The following is a 20,377-nucleotide window of genomic DNA, read 5'->3' on the forward strand; positions in this document are numbered from 1 at the left end:
CTCTTTTGGGACCACTTCTCTTTCTGATGCTGGCTACTTTCAGTAACAAACCATAATACCAAGAGAAGACAGTTTGAGGTTAAACCAGCAGGGCCCAGGGTGGAGCAGGCTGGCACTTCTAAAACCAGGTGACACCACTCTCCGTCTGTGAGGGTTACAAGCACATATACTATTTTCCCTTGGAAATAGAGACCATGTCTTGTTTGTTTATGGCCCCTTAACACTTAACATGACACGTGGCTGGCTGAGGGCCCTGAGTGCTGAATAGATGGCGTGGAGGGCAATGGGTAGATGCGTGCATGACTTTATGAGCAAGCATGATTGGAATCCCCTTCTGAATGCCTCCGGATCCCTGTACCTCCCTGGTTCCAGTCTTAACCTCCGGTGCCTGTATGTTCAGAATGGGTGCTGTTCTCACCCACAGATCCCACCTGCTCAGGGTGGGAGGGGTGGGAAAGGTGCTGCCCCAGCACAGAGGCCACAGCTCACTGTGCACACAGTGACTTGTGGACTGACCCTGAATTGTATTGATTTGTGCTGCCCTTCTGTAGATCATTCTAGATCGCCGCCTTGCTAATTGATCTCTAAACGTGTATCGATCTAGCCTTGGGGACGCAGAGGTATTTCACCCTGTCTCTTCTTTGGATGCAAAATGCCCCGAGGAAGTTCCAGGCTGTGCCAGCAAGTGTGGGTCTGAAGCAGGCAGCATGGTGGGTGAGGGGAGCCCAGGGTAGAGACGAGATGGGCAGGGCCAGTCCAGGCATGCTACGAGTGCTCTCGCAAGTCTGAGAGGCATCAGGACACGCTCTTCCTCATTTCCTCACTGTCACATGGGCCTCTCAGGGTTGCTGAGCGGATCAGTGACAAAGGCTCTGTAGCCAGGCTCTCCTGAACCTCAGTCTCCCCTCTATAAAGACACGAGACATGTCTATATAGATGTGAACAGACACTACTACAGGTTTTTGTTTTTTTTTTTTTTAGATGGAGGACTCTCGCTCTGTCATCCAGGCTGGAGTGCAGTGGCACAATCTCGGCTCACTGCAACCTTCACGTCCAGAGTTCAAGTGATTCTCCTGCCTCAGCCTCCTGAGTATCTGGGACTACGGGTGCGCACCACCATGCCTGGCTACTTTTTGTATTTTTAGTAGAGACAGGGTCTCACCATGTTGGCCAGGTTGGTCTCGATCTCTTGACCTCATGATCTGCCCACCTCAGCCTCCCAAAGTGCTGGGATTACAGGCATGAGCCACCACACCCAGCCCACTAATATAGTTTCTAACAGCTCAAGATTCCACCCCTAGGATGATCTGGCCCCCCTTAAAGTGCCTGCCTGAGAACATGCAAGACTACCAAAAGAGTTTCCTGTATGTTCCAGCCAACACCTGAAGACAGGGCCCCTGTCCCCTGGCCACTGTGGGAGTGCAGAAGCCTCACTGTGATAGGCACCAGGTATCAAACCCAGATGGGTTTTACGTGAACTAGCTCCTTTCTGCTTTTTGTAATTTTTCACTTCCCTGACTCTACTGAGTCCCCGCTCTTCCCTCTCCCTAATCCCTCCTTTTCCCTTAAAATACCTGTCTCCTCTGTACACATCAAGGTTGCATTCAGTTCACGCTGGACTCTTCCCTGCTGCAATAGTTATCACTGATTACACTCTGTTCTTATCGCTGTAACTAGGGTCCAGCTCTGTCTGTCTTAGACATCAGATGTGGTTAGAGCGTGGCTCTCGACAGGCTGGTCGGGTGTGTGCCATGCTCACGGCCTGTGGGCATTGCCTTCCATGTGGGAAAGACCGTAAATCATTGGCCCGACTCAGAAGTTCTGTCCAAGCCACTCTGATGAAGATTAGCAGGGCCACCTCTCCCAGGAGGCCAAACTGGGGAATACGGAGAGAGCCGAGCAGACACAAAGAGACCGAGAGGCAGGGATGGTGGAATCAATAAGCCATGTTGGAGAAGAGGCCTCCCAGTGAAAAGCTGAGCCAAAGGCCAGTGGCCCCCAGAACGGCCTTGGATTCCGAGTGACCTTCTCAGGCCAGGATCCACAAGGTCCACCTGAACTATGGGTCCTGGTCGTCCCAAATCTCCTCGCACATCCTCATTACTTGAAATGACCCGGATGAGTCTCTGGTCCTTGGGACTGGAAAAGCCTGAGGAGGGCACCTGTGAATCCCACACCCATCTGAGAACTGATCAGCCGCTTGCTGCTGTGGGTCCTGGGGAAATTAGGATTTGCACAGTGTCAAACACTGTCATGGTGATTCCTGTGGGGAGACAACTTAGCAGGGTGGAAAGAGGCAGGCTGGACTCAGGAGCAGGCTTGGAATCTGGCTCCACCATGGCCCAGAAGTGACCTCTCCACACCTCACCTTCTAAAAATGGGCATCACGGTGGCGGCTGGGAGCAACAGGGCATGTCAAGGACTTGGCACCTAGTGTGAGCTCCCACCCCTGGCCAGCTGGCAGTCCTCCCAGGAGCATGTGGGTCAGCTCCGAGGGTCCCCATGCTTGGGATGGCTTAGACACCCGTGGGATGTATCCTTGAAAGCCTTTTTGCACCCGTAGGAAGCAGGAACAAAAAGGCTCATCCCCTGAATTGAATGAGTCTCCTCCTAACTTCCTCTGTTCTCCCCAGGGCTCGGTTTCTGGCTTCTTAGCATATTAGAGGAGGCAGGACCAGGCCATCCGTGAGGCAGAAGACCAGCTCCTGCTGTCAGCAACTTTCTGTACATTGATGCAAACTGGATGTTATTCGTTAAGCAAGGCAGCTCTGGAATGGCCCAGGAGTGCAATGCTAGGGCTGCGACCACGCTTGAGCTCCTAGTGCAGACCTTAGGAATCTACTATGCGGGGATTCTCCTCTAAAAACAAACATTTCTTTGCTCTCTTTGCTTTGTAAATGTATATGTCAGACAGGCAGGGTCCCAGGCAAAGCAGGCTGGGTCTCACCCCAGATGCCCCTGAACCCTGGAGCTGGAAGGGGCCTTGGACACTGGCCTTGAACCCCTCCCCTCTACTTCAAACACAGAGATCCTCTCCTCTCTGTAGCACGCCAGACAGCTGCTCATCCTGCTTCTGGGAATGGAAGGGAACCCAACAGCATCTCTGGGGAATGCATTACAGGATTGTAAAGCCAGGATCTGGTTTCACTTACTCACCATGGCATCTCTGGACATCCCAGGGTTTTGCATCCGATTATTCCCTACCTTATTTTACACTGTGTGCTTGGGGATTCATGGCTATCACTGGGATATGAGATGGGGAATAGCCTTTTCCTTCTTTCAGTGCAACTGAGCAAGCGGTTTCATTCCTCTGCCCCCAGCAGGTTTAGGAGGACTATGTAATGGCCAGTGGCTGCCATCTCTCAGAACTGGCTTCCAGGGCTGGGGTAACCTCAGAGCTATCTACTGCCAGCAGGGCTTGGCCACACCTGGCTCAGAGCCATCCTCAAACCCAGCGACAACACAGCCAAGTTCTGGGTACTACCCAGGACAGAGTTCAAGTCGGGCATAAACAGAGGAGAGAATGATTGTCTACTGAGGTCCCACCATGCACAGGCTGGGCACTGCGCAAAGTGCTTCGTACGTGCATTTGCTCATTTCTTCTTCACAGCAGCTCCACGAGTTAGTTATTACAGCTTATTCAACAGAAGAGAAAACAGGCTCAGAAAGGTCAAGTAAAAATTTGCTCAGGGTCACACAGCTGCCACATGGCAGCGTCAGAGAGAAGGGCAAAGGCTTGTTATTTTCAATCCACAGAGGCGACTCTCAGGCTGAATACTTAAGACAAATATTTAATAACAGCCCTCTCCAAACATAAAGTGCTTTTCATCCATCTCACAACAGCCCTATGGGGTCTGCCGGATCCACTATTCTCAGGCTTAAGGGAATGAGTCTTAGACTGAAAGCAGTAGCTCCAGTCTTGACTGTATCTAGGAAGCACCTGGGAAGCTCTGAAACCCACCAGTGTGAGGGGCCAGTTTTGAACAATTCGTAGGTGATTTTGGTGCACAGCCAAGGCTGAGCAGCTCTGTGGGGGAGCATGAATCTGGGATCAAGCCCCGGCTACACAACTCCCTGGTTGTGGGGTCTTGTAAGGCAGAGAGACGTCACCTCCTCCGGGAAGGCTTCCCCGATTGTGGCCCCAGTATGTGCTCCCCACTAATGAGAAATCCTGCACTGTGATTCCCTCTTCCGTGTCTCTCTGCACTCCCCATGGGAAGCTGCGTGAAGGCAGCCACCGTTCTGCAACCTTGTGGTTCCAAATCACATCCCTACAGCAAACAGAGAGCCTGGCACATTCCAGTGCTCAACGGATGGTGTGGAATGAATGAGCGGGGCAATGAATGGATGAATGGGACTCACAGCATTTGAGGGGCTCTAAGAAAGGAGCTGGTCACTAACTATCCCAGAACCTGCTTGGCTGTGCACTAGAAGGGACCTAAAGTCCAGGGAACTGTCCTCTACAGAAAAGCAGAGGGAAAGCCCACCCTAAGCCTGGAAGATTGCAGCTCCTTTATGTTTGTTTTTCCTGCCTTCTAGTCCCCCTGCCAGAGCAAAACAAGAGGAAAGAAAGGAGGTCGTGGAGAATAGAAATAAACACATGGGGCTGGGAAAATAGGCTCTGATTTTCTGCAGCTGCAGAGTAGAGCCCTAGGGATAATTCGGACCATCTGCCCATTAAGGAAGTTGAACTTTCATTCTCTTGTAAAGAAAGAACTCCGCGTGCCCCCAGCCGGCCTGCAGCACAGGGGCTCTGCTGAGGCTGAGGTGACACTGCTCGGCAGGAAATGTGATCCATATGGGAAGGACAGGGGCCATCCCAAAAGCAAAAGGACTTTCTGATCAGGCTCTCCTGGAGGGCATCGCTTTCAAAACGTGGTCTGGCCTGTGGGTGTGCTTTATACAATGCCATTTCCTAATGGAAATCCGCTCTTAATATGTTCCTTTACGACTCTTCAAAGCACTTTTATTAGCAGGTCTCATGGGGTCTTCGCCACCCTCCCCGAAGACAGGTGGTGTTAGCCCCATTTTACAGGTGAGAAAGCTGAGACTCAGAGAAGGGGAGTGAGTGACTCTCTCCAGGCCACAGGACAAGGCGGTCACGCCAGGACCATACCTGGGTTTCCAGAGTGCTGTCTCCACTTAGGGGTCACACGGGGTACTTGGGACTTTGGGTAGAAGGAGCCCCAGAACTATCTCCTGCGTTGTCACTGCCCTGAGGATGGCACTGGACTTTTAAAAACCGTGGCCTCCCCTCCTTGTCTCCCCAGCTGTGCTTCATATTCTCTGGAAACTGGGAGTTTGCTCTGATTTTGCTATTCCGGCTACCCGGTGCTCAATAAAAAGTGTGTCTGATCAAATAATAAATGAAGAACTTTTCCTGCCCAGTCCTGAACTGGGAGCCCACCCCATCACAGTGGGAGGATGCCGTTAAGGCCCAGAAGCTCTGCTTAGAGCTGGATTTGTAGGAATTTCCTGGGTGGCTTGGGTGGACAGGTGAGTCCTATTCTTTCTGAAGCTCCTGAACCTCTCACAGGGCAGTGAGAGGTCAGAGTCAACAAGCATTTAAAACCAGAAAGAAATGCTGGAGAGCCAGCAGAAAACAGTGATGCTCTGCGCCTGTTTCATCAGGCCTGCAGCTCTCCTAGCTGCACACCCTGTGGGGAGGTGCTGACATCCGTAAGGCACGCTTCTTGAAGGCTCAGGTTCACGTGCCCAGGGCTAGTGGACCTTCCTGGGAGGGTTCTGCCATCCCCTCCCTGCCCTAGTTCCTATCCCAGTTCTCCTCCTCCTCTAGGTTCTAGGTCTGAGTCCCCTTTCTGGGATGATGCTCCACCTCTGCACTGTAAATCCTCAAAGGTTGGGACTGCCTTGAGAACAGGTTTACCCTTCTCTAACTCTAGGACCTTGGGCAAGGAATGTAACCTCTCAGCGTGGTTCCCTCCTCAGTTAGATGGGATGACGACATATCCTAGAGTTATTCTGAAACATGCAGGAGCTCAGTGACTGGGTAGTCACCTCTCAATAGGGTTGAACTCAATACAACCCCTGAAGGTCATCGTGGGGGACCCAGGCACCATGGCAAGTGACTTTTCAAGCCTCTGAGTCAGCGAGAAAGCCAGCCATATACCTCTCCTGCCACCATGGCCCCAAGACCTCCCAGGGAGGTTTACTATCTTCGCCTGTCTCTTTCTTCCATCTGAATTCAATAAACGTCTCCCTAAAGAAAAGAGGCTGAGACCGAGCACAGTGGCTCATGCCGGTAATGCCAGCACTTTGGGAAGCTGAGGCGGGTGGATCACAAGGTCAGGAGTTCGAGACCAGCCTGACCAACATGGTGAAACCCTGTCTCTACTAAAAGTACAAAAATTAGCCGGGCGTGGTAGTGTGCACCTGTAATCCCAGCTACTCAGGAAGCTGAGGCAGGAGAATCGCTTGAACCTGGGAGTAGGAGGTTGCAGTGAACTGAGTTCGCACCACTGCACTCCAGCTTGGGTGACAGAGTGAGACTCGGTCTCAAAAAAAAAAAGAAAAAAAGAAAAAAGAAGAGGCTGAAATCCAGCCCCAGGGAAGTAAGTCCAACTAGATAGCTGGCCCCAAGCACCCTCCAAGGGTGGCCTCCATGTCAAAGGACAGAGGGTACCTAGGGCTGTGAAGTTCATGTGGTGGCAGTGAGAGTTGATCCAGTGACATCAAAGGCTCCCGGGGACCTCCCGGACTCAATCCGCAGAGCCTGCAGCTGCCTTCACTCCCAGCATAACGGGAGCTCGGGGTCATGGAGATTAAGGACAATTCCTAAGTTTGTTTGAAATGTTTTCTAAATAAACAGTCAAGCCACTCTTGGTTTTCATGTGCATCTCAACATAAAAACTGTTCTTTGTTCAAAACCCACATCAAAGATCTCAGCGTCATTTCTTTCACTGGTTTTCGTAGATGATTCCGTGTTCACCTTCGTCTGATGTTGGTATTACTAAGACAGTTTTCTTGCAGGGCAAATCCCCAAAACCACTGCATGTCTGCCAGGGGATTGGGGATGCCAGTCCCTAGTGGGGAGGGAAGGGCGGCACCACAGGCTCGGCTGCCTGTGTAAGCAGAGAAGTGGAGACAGAGCAGGCAACGCACATACAAAGAATAGGGATTAGGCAGCAGTCAGACTGGCCACCTCAACTTATGCGTGAAATGCCCCCACTAGATAAGGTGTCACAGCAGCCAAGCCTCCCAAGTCCCATGCACTCACCTGGCTGCTAAATCTGAACATAAACTCCACACTGCCTTGTTTATTTTCTTCCAACTAGCAGTTCTTCCCAGGCTTTGGCCCTGGTTCCTGCCTTCGGTTAGCATATATCCAGAGTACAAATATTAGTGGCCCTGTTAATGACCTCTTAGGATTCCTGGGAGGGGGGATTTCATTTCTCCTTGCCTAAGCATTTTTTCCCTGCCAGGGCACGGGCCCAGCTCTCCTCTCTCTCTCTCTGGCCAGGGATGCTGAAAATACCTTTTAAAGAGATGAACCTAATGCAACAAGCTCAGCTGTCCCTGACTCACAGGCGCCTCTGCACATCCTTATTTTACCACCTGACTTCTTAAAGGGGCCAGGCCTTTAATTTTTCCAGGTCCTCTTGAATGTATGTGAAGTCATCAAATCACTCACAGTATGGATTAATCAGAATTGAACTGTTTTCTGCACACAGCAGTGCAGAAGCTCCCACGGAAGGGGTCACTGGGAGCTTTCAGGAAGAGTCACTTGATTTGTTTTTGGAAGGCTTAAGATGGGATCTTGGCAAACCAGAATGTCTGGAAGGCCAGATCTCATCCTCTGCACAGAACAGGGGAAAAAAGAGGAAATTGTGGCCGGAGAGGCTAAGCGACTAGCCTCAGGGCCACATAGCCAGTGAGGTGAAAACAGGACTTGGATTTAAGGTTTGCTACTGTGACACTGATATAATAAGAAGTATTTGGTCTTCATCTCCAGCTCCCAGCCAGAGAGCTCCTAGAACTCTTGTAACTTCTTAAGTGATAAGAGTGACAGGAGCATCTCTTGTGAGAATCTGCTTTTTGTCCCTACTCCTGAAATAGCTCTGGAGCATCTTTTTAAAATTCATAATAAGCCCCTTCCAACCATACCTGAGTTTGGGTGGGATCGAAGGATAGGGGTGCTGGTCATCAGGGAAATCAACCACGTGATTAGAAGGTTGGACCATTTAGCCCTACTTGGAAGTGGAGAGGGGCTGAAGATTGAATTCAAGTAACAATGGCCAGTGATTTAATCAGTCATGCTTATGTAATGAAACCCCCATAAAACCCAAAAGGACAGGGTTCAGAGAGGTGCGGTGCTGAACACATCGAGGTACCTGGAGGGGGGCATGCCCAGGGAGGGCAGGGAAGCTCTGCGCCCCGTCCCCTTCCCTTGCCCTCTGCATCTCTCCCATCCGTCTGTTCCTGAATTGTGTCCTTTACAATAAACTGACGAACCTAACTTTTCCTGAGTTCTGTGAGTTGGGTTCTAGCAAATAATCAAACCAAAGGAGGGGGTCTAAAGGGAATCTCCGACTTCCAGTCAATTGCTTAGAACTTCTGGAAGCTTGGATTTGAGATTTCATCTGAAGTCAGGGGCAGCCTGTGGGACTGAACCCTTACCCTGTGGAGGTCTTCGCTAACTCCAGGTAGACTATGTCAGAATGGAATTGAATGGTGGGACACCCAGCTGGGGTTGGGGCATTGGTCAGTGTGCAAAACGCCTGCACAGTTGGGGTCAACCGCTTGGGAGTGAGCAGGGGAAATGAATCTTCCTTTTCGTTGCTCCACACCAGCGCTGCTCCTACAGAACTGCATACAGTTGGGGTCGCATCTCCTCAAGAAATGTTTCTGAAAAACAGGATTTGCTCAAAGTGGAAGTGCAGACGAGAAGGAGCAGGAGCAGAAGAGAAACTTGGATTTGGAATGTGGCCTTTCCAGGGAGGAAGGGTCTGTCTACCACGCACCAGGGATTGGTCCCGTGCAAAGGGCCATCAGGGACAGCCGAGGCTCTGCCATTACAATCCTGTGGATGGCTTCCTAGTGCCCAGAGGCTCAAGCCTAAACTCTTGACCACTGCAAGGCCCTTGGTTATCCCCACGTTCCTTTCCAGCCTTATTTTTTGTCTCTTACATCCCAAACCCTTGCCATGCTGTACTATTCGGGAGGATCAGACAATGCTATGCTGTTTCGAGCATGGTTCTCTTTACCTGGGATGCCTTCAACTTCCACATCCACCTGGTGGACAGGAACTTACTCTTTAAGACTTGGGTCAGCTGGGCGTGGTGGCTCATGCCTATAATCCCAGTACTTTGAGAGGCTGAGGCAGGCGGATCGCCTGAGGTCAGGAGTTTAAGACCAGCCTGGCCAACATGGTGAAAACCCATTTCTACTAAAAATACAAAAATTAGCCAGGCATGGTGGTGGGTGCCTGTAATCCCAGCTACTCTGGAGGCTGAGGTAGGAGGGTCGCTTGAACGCAGGAGGTGGAGGTTGCAGTGAGCCGAGATCATGCCACTGCACTCCAGCCTGGGTGACAGAGCGAGACTCCATCTAAAAAAAATCCCCAAAAATGAAAAACAAGGTACAGTCACTGTGCCTCTCCATGCCTGAGATAAGGCGAACTTTTGGTGCTCCCTTGTCCTAAACAGATTCCCCTGGGCACCTGGTACAGCAAACTCTAGGCACAGCGATGGGAGAAGGGAGTCCAAGGACTCCAGAGGACTCTTCCTCTTTGATTGTAAAACAGGAACAGAAACATCTCAGCAGCTCTGGGGAAAACTGTTTAGAAACTTCATCCTCCGATCATTTATTTTGAGTTTACACTGCATGCTGGGGTGCCCACTGCTCCCCTCTTCCCCAAACTCACTTCCCTGAATACTGACAACATGCACAAAGTGTTAAACATTTTTCGAGTGCTCTAAGCCATGAATGATAACCATCAACAAACTCTGGTTTAGAATTCACCCTGGTGTCATCTGCATATTTTGTTTCCATGTGAAACCAAACTGAGAAAGGTTTTTTAAACAATCTGAACTTATATCCTGCTTTAAATTCATGCTGTGGGACTTGAAAAAACTGAATTCTTCACCCACCCCTTAGTTGCGAAAATACTATTTATTTTTCCTGCAAATGGACCATCTACTTGGGTAAAACAAATGTATTTCTCTCTTGAGATGTGTATACGTAGCATTTCTTTCTTTCTTTCTTTTTTTTTTTTCCTGGCCAAACTCTCAAAAGCCAAACATGTCACGGAATGACTGATATCGTCCTTGACTGAAAAAAACCTTTATCTCTCATCAAGCAGAAATCAGGACATCTGGATTCTAGACCCAATTTGGCCATGACCTAGGCTGGGTGATTTTGGGGATCCCTCCCATCTCTCTGTTGTGAAAACTGGTGGGGTGGGGTTGGGCGAGAGAGAGGAATGGGTCTGAAACCCATCCAACCCTAAAATCCTATGACTTCAGATCAAAACATGGGTAAACAATGGCAAGATTTTTGTTCCGAAAAATATTTTAATGTGGACTCAGATGGGTCCTGAGAAGCCTTCTGTGGCATGCCCTCTTCCAGGGAAAACCCCCAACTTCGACGTCCCAAGTGAGGGGTGTCTGTCGTGTTTTCTCACCAGTCCCTTTTGCCCAGTCTCATCCCCATCTGCTGGAACTTCAGGTCTTTGCTGCTAATGGCACGGGCTTTGGAGGTGTTTGGGAGGGTTTAAAGGCCTGGGGGTTACCAGAGGCCACCCTGGTTAGTGGCTCTTCCCACAGGATGTTGGCTTGTGGGGGAGGGTAGCTCTCTGGTGCTGCAAACACTTTTTTTCCCACCCCGTAGATCCTACGGTGGGGCTTCCCAGGGTGCAGGGAATGACTAAGAAACCCTCAGACACGGGCACCATGTCCGTCAGAATTTCCACACTTTTCTGAAAGCTGAGCCTTGACTCTCCCCCACAGAGCCTGGGTCTCAGGGATATGGTTAATGCCTCTGGGACTGGAATTCCCTGGAAACATAAGCAGGAGGCTGAATACAGCTTGGTGTTGGTGTGGTCAGAGCAAGCTGGCGGGCGGAGGCTGTGGGAAGACACCCCGCAATGGGACAGGCACAGAGCTCAGCCCCCAATCACGACGACTGTTCCCCTTCAGCCCCAGGTTCCTTAAATCTGCATCTGGAGCTACCAGTGAAAGAGGGGATTACTTGGGGGTTTAAGGGGCCTGGCCCTACTGCCCAAGACCAGGGGCCGCAGCTCCCATCCCAGGGTCGAGAAGTCAGGGACTAGGGATTGTGTTCAGCCTCGGCCTTGGCCTAAGGACGTTAGGAAGTCCGTCCTTTCCTATGGGCCTCTGAAAATGGAACATGGAGGCTGGCCTGCTAGTATCTTTGTTCTACGATTCCTCTGGGTCTCCCAGGGTCCTCCGCATGTTGTGTAGAGCTTCCTGTCCACGGAGCTGTCTCTGCTCAGCCCCTTCGCCTCCCAGTTTCACTGCCCCTGGAGACCACTGGGGGTGGGGGTCTTGTCAGAGAGCAGGGAAGAAAAGCTCAGCACTTCGTGCAAGCTTAGGCTCTGGGTTCTGTCTGGGTTCTGGGCGGCAGCGAGGGTGTAGCTCTTCAAGGCAGGAAAGAAAGCCTCAGTCCCTGAGGGGAGGCCGTCCAGAGCTGATGTCACCTCTTGCTGTGCAGTCAAGAGGCTCCAGGGCCAAGTGGATGGGGTGCCCTCCCCCTACACCTCCCCACCCATTGCCAGGGAGCCCTGCACCCCTGTGGCTCTGGCTCTCACCTCCCTGCACCGTGCTCTGACCTCAGGGCCCAATGCCAGTGCAGAGCCCACCAGCCTGGCCCACAGGAGCAAGGTGAATACAGACCACACATCCTTCGCAGCACCGGGAACGCCCTGCTGGCTCCGCCTCCTCACTGCTCTCTCAAGTCTGCTGAAAGAAGAGCTGCCAGAGAATTCCTGACAAGAGCCCCTCTGGCATGCGGGCAGTGTTTCTGATCTCAAAGGCCATCTTTCCACACAGTTCCTCCCTTCCTGCCCACCCCCATCAGGAGTTGTTTATTTCTCAGAACTAAATGCCACGATCCTTCTCAGCTACCTTGGCAGCATTCTGTCAGGAACCGGTCAACAAACAGAGCAGGGAACAACAGCATCCCGAAGATGGCATTCAGGACCCAGCCCTTTAGACAAAAGGGATCAGATCGGGTCTACTAGACGGCCCCATTTAGTCAGACACACCCAGTTAAGCAGCCCTTGAAAGGGACTCTAGAGAATGCTAGAAGAACTGTGAAGCTCACAGATGGCCTCATGGACTTTAGCACTTCAGGTGGGGTGAGTGTGGGAGGTCCAGAATCAGCCTGGGCACTCGCTTTACTGCGGGCAAGTCCATCACTTTCGAGGACAAGGTGCTGTCACCTGCCTTGCTCCTATTTGATCCTGAATCATGCCTCAGGGAGGGGAGGGCAGAGAGGAAGTAGGGGCAAGTTTAAGTGTCGGGGGCATTGGGGAGGCCTCTTTTTGGGAGTGAGGTCTCCTTCTGGTCCTGCACAGCTGTGACGAAAGTGTCATTTGAAGGGCCTACTGTGCCATACCACCCTGAGTGTGCTTGATCTCATCTGAAGGACCTACTGAGGCCAAGGAAGCATGAAAATGACAGACCATTCAGCTGTAGTTTACATCTCAGCTGATAGGAGCAACTGAAGAGACGGCAGTTGAAGTGTCTGATGTGTACTGCACGGCCAGGAATAATCCTGCAATGATCTGGAGGATGAGGCAGGCACCAAGAAGTGAGCCAAAGTTTCATCATATAAAAATGTTAGATGGTGTGGGAAGATCAATGAATGAGTAACTAATAATTTTTATTAGCGGGTGTGTTTTGCGGGTCTTGGCCATTAGTGTTCTTACAGTTGAAGTACAACAATAATTTTTCATGTCATTAGTCATGGTTATAGTCCTTGTGGGAATAATGGCACATGCTATATTTTTATTAAGTGTCCTTTTGGTTGTAGGGTTTGTAGGTTTCTCTTTGAAACCTTCTCCTATTTATGGAGGCCTATGGCTAATGATTAGCGGTGCTGTGGGTTGTGGTGCTGTGGGTTGTGGTATTGTGTGGAATTTCGATGGGGCTTTCGTGGGGCTGACAGTCTTCTTGATTTATTTGGGTGTCATGAGACCCCTTTCTATGCCCAGCTTGTGACTCTGCAGTGGCCCCAGTCCCTGAGTTTCCGGCGGGGAAGCTAGAACACAGAGACTCTTCCCCAGGCCCCATCCTCCCAGAGCCAGGACCGGAGCCCAGATGCCAGAGGCAGTGATATTCTGCTTGCGCCCTCGCACGGGACAGAGCCAACTTACACCACATGCTGGGTTTGGGGATTTTTCTTTTGCTCCTTTTTCAACTTGGCTGGGAGATTGCTCATTCTTCTCTGGCAAGTCTCCAAGGTTCTACATGTAGCACTTTGTGGGGAAAAGTAAACCCTAGAAGAGTGCCACAACTAAATAAGCTGATTCCCTTGTCAACATTCTAGCAAGGACTGCATCAGAAAGAACCGCGTGGTCTGCCAGATCGTGAGCTCTCCAGCGTCACTCCTCCATCAGTGGCAAACAGGGAAAACAAAGGCGATGCCACTTTGTCTCTGCACCTTTCCCTGTGTAACACCCAGGGAGGGGAGGCCTTTAACAAGGTCAGTAGCTGAATTTGTGCAAACACCTCTGATGATTTCAGGAAGCGTGTCTGAGTGGGTGTATTACACAGAATAATAATCACAAACAGGAACTCAGTCCTCATCAGGTGTCCAGCACGATCGTAAGCACTTTACACAGATTAACTCATTCAATTCTCACAACGACCTTATGAGGTAAGGACTCCTGTTATCACCATTTTACAGACGAGAACACTGAGGCACAGAGATTATACCCAGCTGGGCTAGTGAGCGGCCAGGGAAAGCCTCCAGATCCATGCACACAATCACCAGGTTTATGACACCTCGAGAAATGTGGCCAGTGCCCCTGGGGTCTATCAGCATCTCTTGCTAGACCAACAGAGCCCTAAAAAAGGTAGGGAGTCTCCTTTAACACTTGAACCCCAGCCATGGCTCCAGCCTCTGAACCTCCAAACTCATAGAGCTGCTTGGGAGACAGCTAGCCCTGTGTCAACACCGTATCCCGGGACCCCAGCAACATGTCCTTACTGGCATCCCCGGCTCTGTCTCCTTTCTCTCCTTTCTCTCCTTTTGGGCCTCGCTCACCTAAAACAGAGAAGGAAAACTGGCATTAGAAATGGAAACAAATCCTAATTGTGAATAAAATGTTACCTGCAGGAGACTGATGAACTCGAGACCAGAGAAACTCTCAGGCGGGAGCCAGCAGCAACTGGAGAGCCCAGCAGGCAGGAGAAGAGGGCAGCCAATTCTGCCATCTGCCCTGGGTACCCCGAGAAGGACGAGGCACGGGTGAGAAAATCCCACCCCTTCGTAAAGAACCAAAGAGCAGCCTCTACCAGCACAGCCTCCAAGAGCACATGGAATTTTGCAGGAAGAAGACAAGTCAAAGATACTCCTATTAAACACTCGGGGTTTTAGAAGTCCACATCCAAGTTTGTTCTAATGAGCCCAGGGGAAAACAAGGGAGAGGGGGCTTTAGTTAAATAGGGGGAGAGGCGGGTTCTACGTCAAGCAGGTTTTCTTGTGGGAGAGACCATAAAACGTAAGTGTGAGATACCAGGGAATTGTGGCATTTCCTTCCCAGGATATGACTAAAGGAGATAGATAAAAGAGAATATGACCTCTTTGGCCAGCTGGCATCTCCCTCTACAAAGAAGTAGAAAATCCTGGCACCACTCGCTGGACATTAAAATGACAAGGGACTTCAATTCCAAGGACCTCCAGAAAGACATCTGCAAATCAAAAACCCATGGGCATGCTGTCTGGTGAAAAAAGAAAGCCAGCAAATTCCAGGGGAGAATGCCGAGGATGATCTAAGACTTGAAAAAAAAAAAAAAAAAAGGCAGCCATATACATATATAGGAATGTGCTCAGAAAACTATCCAGCAGGGTATGCCCCAAAGCATTGACAGTAGTTATTCTAAAGAATAAGAGAGCTGGGGGAACTGAGGGGTGGAGACTTTTTGCTTTATGAACTTCTGTGTTGTCTTTTTTTTTTCTTTTTTTTTTTTTGAGACGGAGTCTCGCTCTGTCCCCCAGGCTGGAGTGCAGTGGCCGGATCTCAGCTCACTGCAAGCTCCGCCTCCCGGGTTTACGCCATTCTCCTGCCTCAGCCTCCTGAGTAGCTGGGACTACAGGCGCCCGCCACCTCGCCCGGCTAGTTTTTTGTATTTTTTAGTAGAGACGGGGTTTCACCGGGTTAGCCAGGATGGTCTCGATCTCCTGACCTCGTGATCCACCCGTCTCGGCCTCCCAAAGTGCTGGGATTACAGGCTTGAGCCACCGCGCCCGGCCTTCTGTGTTGTCTAATTTGTTTTGTTTTTTTAATTTTTTATTTATTTATTTTTGAGACAGGGTCTCACTCTGTTACCCAGGCCCAGGCTGGAGTGCAGTGGTGCAATCTGAGCTCACTGCAACCTCCACTTCCCGGGTTCAAGTGATTCTCCTGCCTCAGTTTCCCAAGTAGCTGGGATCACAGGTGTGCACTGCCATGCCCAGTTAATTTTTGTATTTTTGGTAGAGACAGGGTTTCGCCATATTGGCCAGGATGGTCTTGAACTCCTGGTCTCAAGTGATCCACCTGCCTTGGCCTCCCAAAGCGCTGGGATTACAAGCATGAGTCACCTTGCCCAGCCTCTAATTTTATTTTCAACAAGCATGTGCTGCTTTTACAATCTGTTTTAAAATCAACTTTTTAAAATGGGATCATAAAAGAAAGGAAAACCTCAGCCTGTTTCATCACCGACCAGAAAGTAAAATAAAATTTATCAGTGATCCAAGATCAAGAGATCACCCTAGGCATGGGGTGGGAATGATTAGTAGTACTTTTTTCTTAGTTTTCATTTTAACAAGTGAGGAGTAGGAAGCCTGGGGAAAGAGCATCAGATGTCCTCATCTTTCGCAGTGATGCTAGGAGAGGTTTAGACAATCTTGAAGCGAGCATGAAAAGACATGTAAAAGTCGGTTCCCCTAAAAATAAACAAGGGGACTGCCTACAGGAAGAAGAGCCAATCAGAAAGAACATTTTTGGCACTGTAAATCTGAGAACTGAATTAAAGTTGTAAATCCTGGGGGAATAGAAGAGTATAGAGAAGGTCAGGAGTCTGGCAGGACTGGGGAGGAGGGCTGTCCTGGGCCTGCAGACCTGGTGTCTGCCCTGCGGGTCACCTTGATGGCTTTCTTTGATTACATCTCTGGGCTGCAACCTATCATAACACTCCCTTGCATTTCTACAAGGACTTTAGCATTTGCACACATACATGCTTGCTCACTCCTCCTGACAGACCTGTGAAATACGGTATCATGAGGATTTCTAGATTTGTGTGTGTGTGTGTTTTGTTTTATTTTGTTTTAGAGATGAGCTCTTGCTCTGTCACCCAGGGTGGTGGCACAGTCATAGCTCACTACAGCCTCCAACTCCTGGACTCAAGAGATCCTTCCCACTCAGCCTCCCAAGTAGCTGGGACTACAGGTACGTGCCACCACATTCAGCTAATTATTTTATATTTTCTAGAGATGGAGTCTTGCTGTGTTGCCCAGGCTGATCTCAAACTCTTGGGCTCAAGCAATCCTCCTGCCTGGTCCTCTCAAAATGCTGGGACTACAGGCATGAGTCACCACGCCTGGCTGAGAGTTTCTAGTTTTTAGAAGAAAAACTAAATGCTTTAACAAAATGAAGTGACTTGCACAAGGTTGCCCCACTGGTCCGTGGCACAGTGAAGATGAGAGTCCTGGTCCTCCATGCCAATGACCACGTACTACCTGGGACTGGTGGTGAGGCTCAGGGAAAACTGAAATTGTTATTACCTTTAAACCCACGCATGCCCATTGGTCCTGTGGCCCCCAGCTTCCCATCATCGCCCTTGGGCCCGGGCAATCCTGGGGTACCTCTTTCCCCGGGCAGACCTGGGGAGAAAACAGACAAATGGCAGAGCCTCAGATGCAGAACAGGAAGGACCCTCAGAGGTCATCGTCAGGTTCAAGGCTCAGCCTCCCCCCCACATCCTCTCTTAGCCTTTGTGTCTGGTTTTTTTCTGTTAATCTAAAGATGCCGCCACAGCAGAGTCAAACAGGTCCACACGGACCCACCCCACGCACACCCTGTATCCGTCAGGCTCGGGATCCTCCCGCTAGAAAGGTCCAGTGCTGTTGTGAGTGACGGTAGGGGGCCCATCCCTTTTGGGGTGTTCCTTTGCCCTTCAGCATGCTGGAGATTTAGAATCAGCAACACTTTTTTTTTTTTTTTTGAGACAAAATCTCGCTCTGTCACCCAGGCTGGAGTGCAGTGGCACCCTCTCAGCTCACTACAACCTTCGCCTCCCAGGTTCAGGCAATCCTCCCACCTCACCCTCCTGAGTAGCTGGGATTACAGGCGCACGCCAGCATGCCCAGCTAATATTTGTGTTTTTAGTAGAGACAGGGTTTCACCATGTTGGCCAGGCTGGTCTCAAACTCCTGACCTCAAGTGATCTGCCTGCCTTGGCCTCCCAAAGTGTTGGAATTACAGGCGTGAGCCATCGCACCCGGTCTAGAATCAGTAAACACTTTTTTGAGCGCTTTCTGTGTGCCAGGCCCTGCTCTGGATGCTTTTCATAAAGTATCTCATTTAATCATCACAACACTGGGAGGGATTATTCTGCCTGTGTTACAAATGAGCCAATCGGAGCTCAGAGAGAGTAAGTAAACTGCCCAAGGTCACACAGCAGTGTTGGAGGCAGGATCTGAGCCCTGTTCTTGCTGAAATAAAAGTTCATGGTCAGTCAGCATCACTTCATGCTGGATCAACAGGGCTTATAGGTACTTAGGGAGGGGGGTGGGTGGAAGAAAAAATAGCTTCTCATTTTATTTAAGGAAAAAAAAGAAAAAACACAAAAAGATCCCTTCCCTTGCATACACACAGGGAGGTATAGCAAAAGGGATTGGAGGCGAAGTCAGTAAATGGATGGCCTGCTGCCGATCAAACCCCAGGGCTCTTGGCCATGAGGCCCCTTGGCCACCTCCTGTGGTGACAGCACCATGCAGAGCCAGCATAAACAAGTGCTTGACCGAGTGAGAGCCCTGGCCCCCATGAGGCCTGGCCTAAGGCGCAGTTATCTCTGCAAAGCAGAGCACCCTTAATTAACTGACTAATTGTTCTTTCCTGCTTGGAATGTGAGTTGGTTTGCTTTGGGCGTTTTCTGGGACTTGGAGAAATCTGTCTCCCAGTAATGAATTATTCCTCTAGTCCTAGGTCCAATGGCTGGAAGAAGACGGGTTTCTCAGAGAGAGTTGATTGGGTTTCCTCCCTTTCCCTCCTAATACAACATATCTGTTCCCAGAGTCCAATAGCTCCACTGCCACAGAATTCTTGATTTAGCACAAGCTATGCCCCTGGCTCCCCATCTTACGATTCCCTAGGGCAGAAAATGCAGTTCCAGAGCCCCATGAGCCCCTGAGCAGCCTCAGTGCTGACTTTAGGGAGGTTCCCTGAGAGGGGAGGGCCAGGAGTGGAGACTGGGCTGGGATCTCTCCTTCCTCCAGGCACTGTCCCCTCTACTGTGTTTGCAACGTCTTAGAGATTTAGGAAGCAGAAGGTTTGGGGGTATAATTCCTAAAATAAATAACTGGGCACCTTTCTCCCTCTATTTCCTTTTCTTCCATCACTCAGAAGACCACAGTCTCCCAGCAAAATGTTGCCCACAGCACAGGCTGAGGAATGGACAGACTGGTGGGCAAGGTACAACGGACGAACTCAGCAGGAGCGTTGGAGACAGTGAGTCTAAGAAGAACCTTGCCTTTCTAGAGGGCCCAAAGTACCCTCCCCACCAGCCACTGGCTCTTCAGGGCTGTCGCTGTGTGCAGCAGGATGGGGAGGGGAGGGATCAAAAGGGGAAGGGATAGGCATTCATGACCCATTCGTAGACCTGGGCAGGGTCAGCAGGAGTCATGGTGGGGCGGGAGGGTGGCAGGTGGCTGCTGATCGGGAAACATTGATGGGACAGCATCTTTGAAGGGTTGGTCTGAATCTCAAAACATCTCCAATGCCTTCTGCACGCTCTGCCCACACAGACCCTGGCTCCTGGGCTGAGAAGGGGCTTCGGGGAGCTTCAGGCCTGTACTGTACCCTTTTCCTTCAGATTGTGGCACTTGCTAAGAAAAAGTATGTGCTGCATCCCATCGTGATACCAGCAACCTCTTAGTCTCTTGTTGGAACAGAGCGTTTGAGGTGGAGTTGACTGGGTGCTCCCCTGGGCAGCCCTGGCATTTATACCAGCAAGAAAGTAGGTAGTAGAGATGGATTGGGGGTCTCTCCCAGATCCCTCCCAGGGGCATGCCCATTACCTCGAAGTCCAGGCAATCCAGGGATGCCAGGCCTGCCTTCCTTTCCTTCATCCCCCTGATCACCTTTGGGTCCCGGTGGCCCTAGAAAGTCAAAAACAGCACTGAGGTTAGGGGGTTGCCTTCTGGAACAGGACCAGGTCATCTGTAGAGGAAACAAGATGCCATCTCTGAGGAGAGGAAGGGAGAGCATTAGCTCTGGAAACTCACAGGGAACCCTCAGCCCAGTCTCAGGGGGCATCAGGAAAGGCTTCCTGGGAGAAGTAATATCCAAAGTGAAATCTCAAAGAGAAAGAGGAGTGAGCAAAGTAAACAGAGCGTTGGGAGAGTGTGCTATGGACCGAATATGTGTGTCCCCTCCCAAAACCATATGTTGAATTCCTAATCCCCAATGTGACAGTTTTAGGAGGCGGGGTCTTTGGGAGGTGACAAGGTTTTGATGAAGTCACGGGGGTGAGCCCGCATGATGGGATTAGTGGTTTTATAAGAAAAGACACCAGGGAGTTCTCTCTCTCTCTCAAATAGACACAGCAAGAAGGCAGCAGTCTGCACACCAGGAGGAGAGTCCTCACCAGAACCCGGCTCTGCCACACCCTGATCCTGGACTTTCAGCCTCCAGAGCTGTGAGAAATAAATGCCTGTTGTTTAAGCAGCTCAGTCTACGGTATTTTGTTGTGGCAGCCTGGGCTCACTAAGAGTGAAAAGGGACAGTTCCAGGCAGAGGGAACAATCCCTACAAAGGTTGAAAGTGAAGACAGAGATATGTAAGCCACAGCGGGATAAGAGGTGGGGGACACACTGGGATGAGAAAGTGGAGCTTTTAGAGACCCGGCCTGAGTGTTGGACTCAGCCTCTCCTGAGGGCACCAGAGGCCACAGAGGGGCCTGAGAGAAGA

The 20,377-nt window shown here is 50.6% G+C and overlaps 1 protein-coding gene and 1 long non-coding RNA gene across 3 annotated transcripts in view; one reads left to right on the forward strand and one right to left on the reverse strand.

Moving 5' to 3' along the window:
* Positions 1 to 20,377, reverse strand: part of SCARA5 (scavenger receptor class A member 5) — a 122,603-nt gene that overhangs the window by 18,358 nt on the left and 83,868 nt on the right. Inside the window, exons 5-7 of the mRNA XM_007962015.3 lie at positions 19,486 to 19,566; positions 16,972 to 17,070; positions 14,194 to 14,250 (exon numbers count right to left, since the gene is read on the reverse strand). Coding sequence (XP_007960206.1) covers positions 14,194 to 14,250; positions 16,972 to 17,070; positions 19,486 to 19,566 — 237 coding nt within the window. The remainder of the gene's footprint in view (positions 1 to 14,193; positions 14,251 to 16,971; positions 17,071 to 19,485; positions 19,567 to 20,377) is intronic.
* On the forward strand, positions 17,861 to 20,134 carry LOC103215533 (uncharacterized). 2 transcript variants are annotated; one of them, XR_490181.3, is made up of 3 exons: positions 17,861 to 17,961; positions 18,812 to 18,916; positions 20,008 to 20,134. It is a non-coding gene; the product is annotated as an uncharacterized lncRNA (long non-coding RNA). The 2 variants fall into 2 exon arrangements; XR_012093670.1 differs by lacking the exon at positions 17,861 to 17,961 and adding an exon at positions 18,017 to 18,315.

Source organism: Chlorocebus sabaeus, chromosome 8 (assembly GCF_047675955.1).
Source record: "Chlorocebus sabaeus isolate Y175 chromosome 8, mChlSab1.0.hap1, whole genome shotgun sequence".
Lineage (NCBI taxonomy): Eukaryota > Metazoa > Chordata > Mammalia > Primates > Cercopithecidae > Chlorocebus > Chlorocebus sabaeus.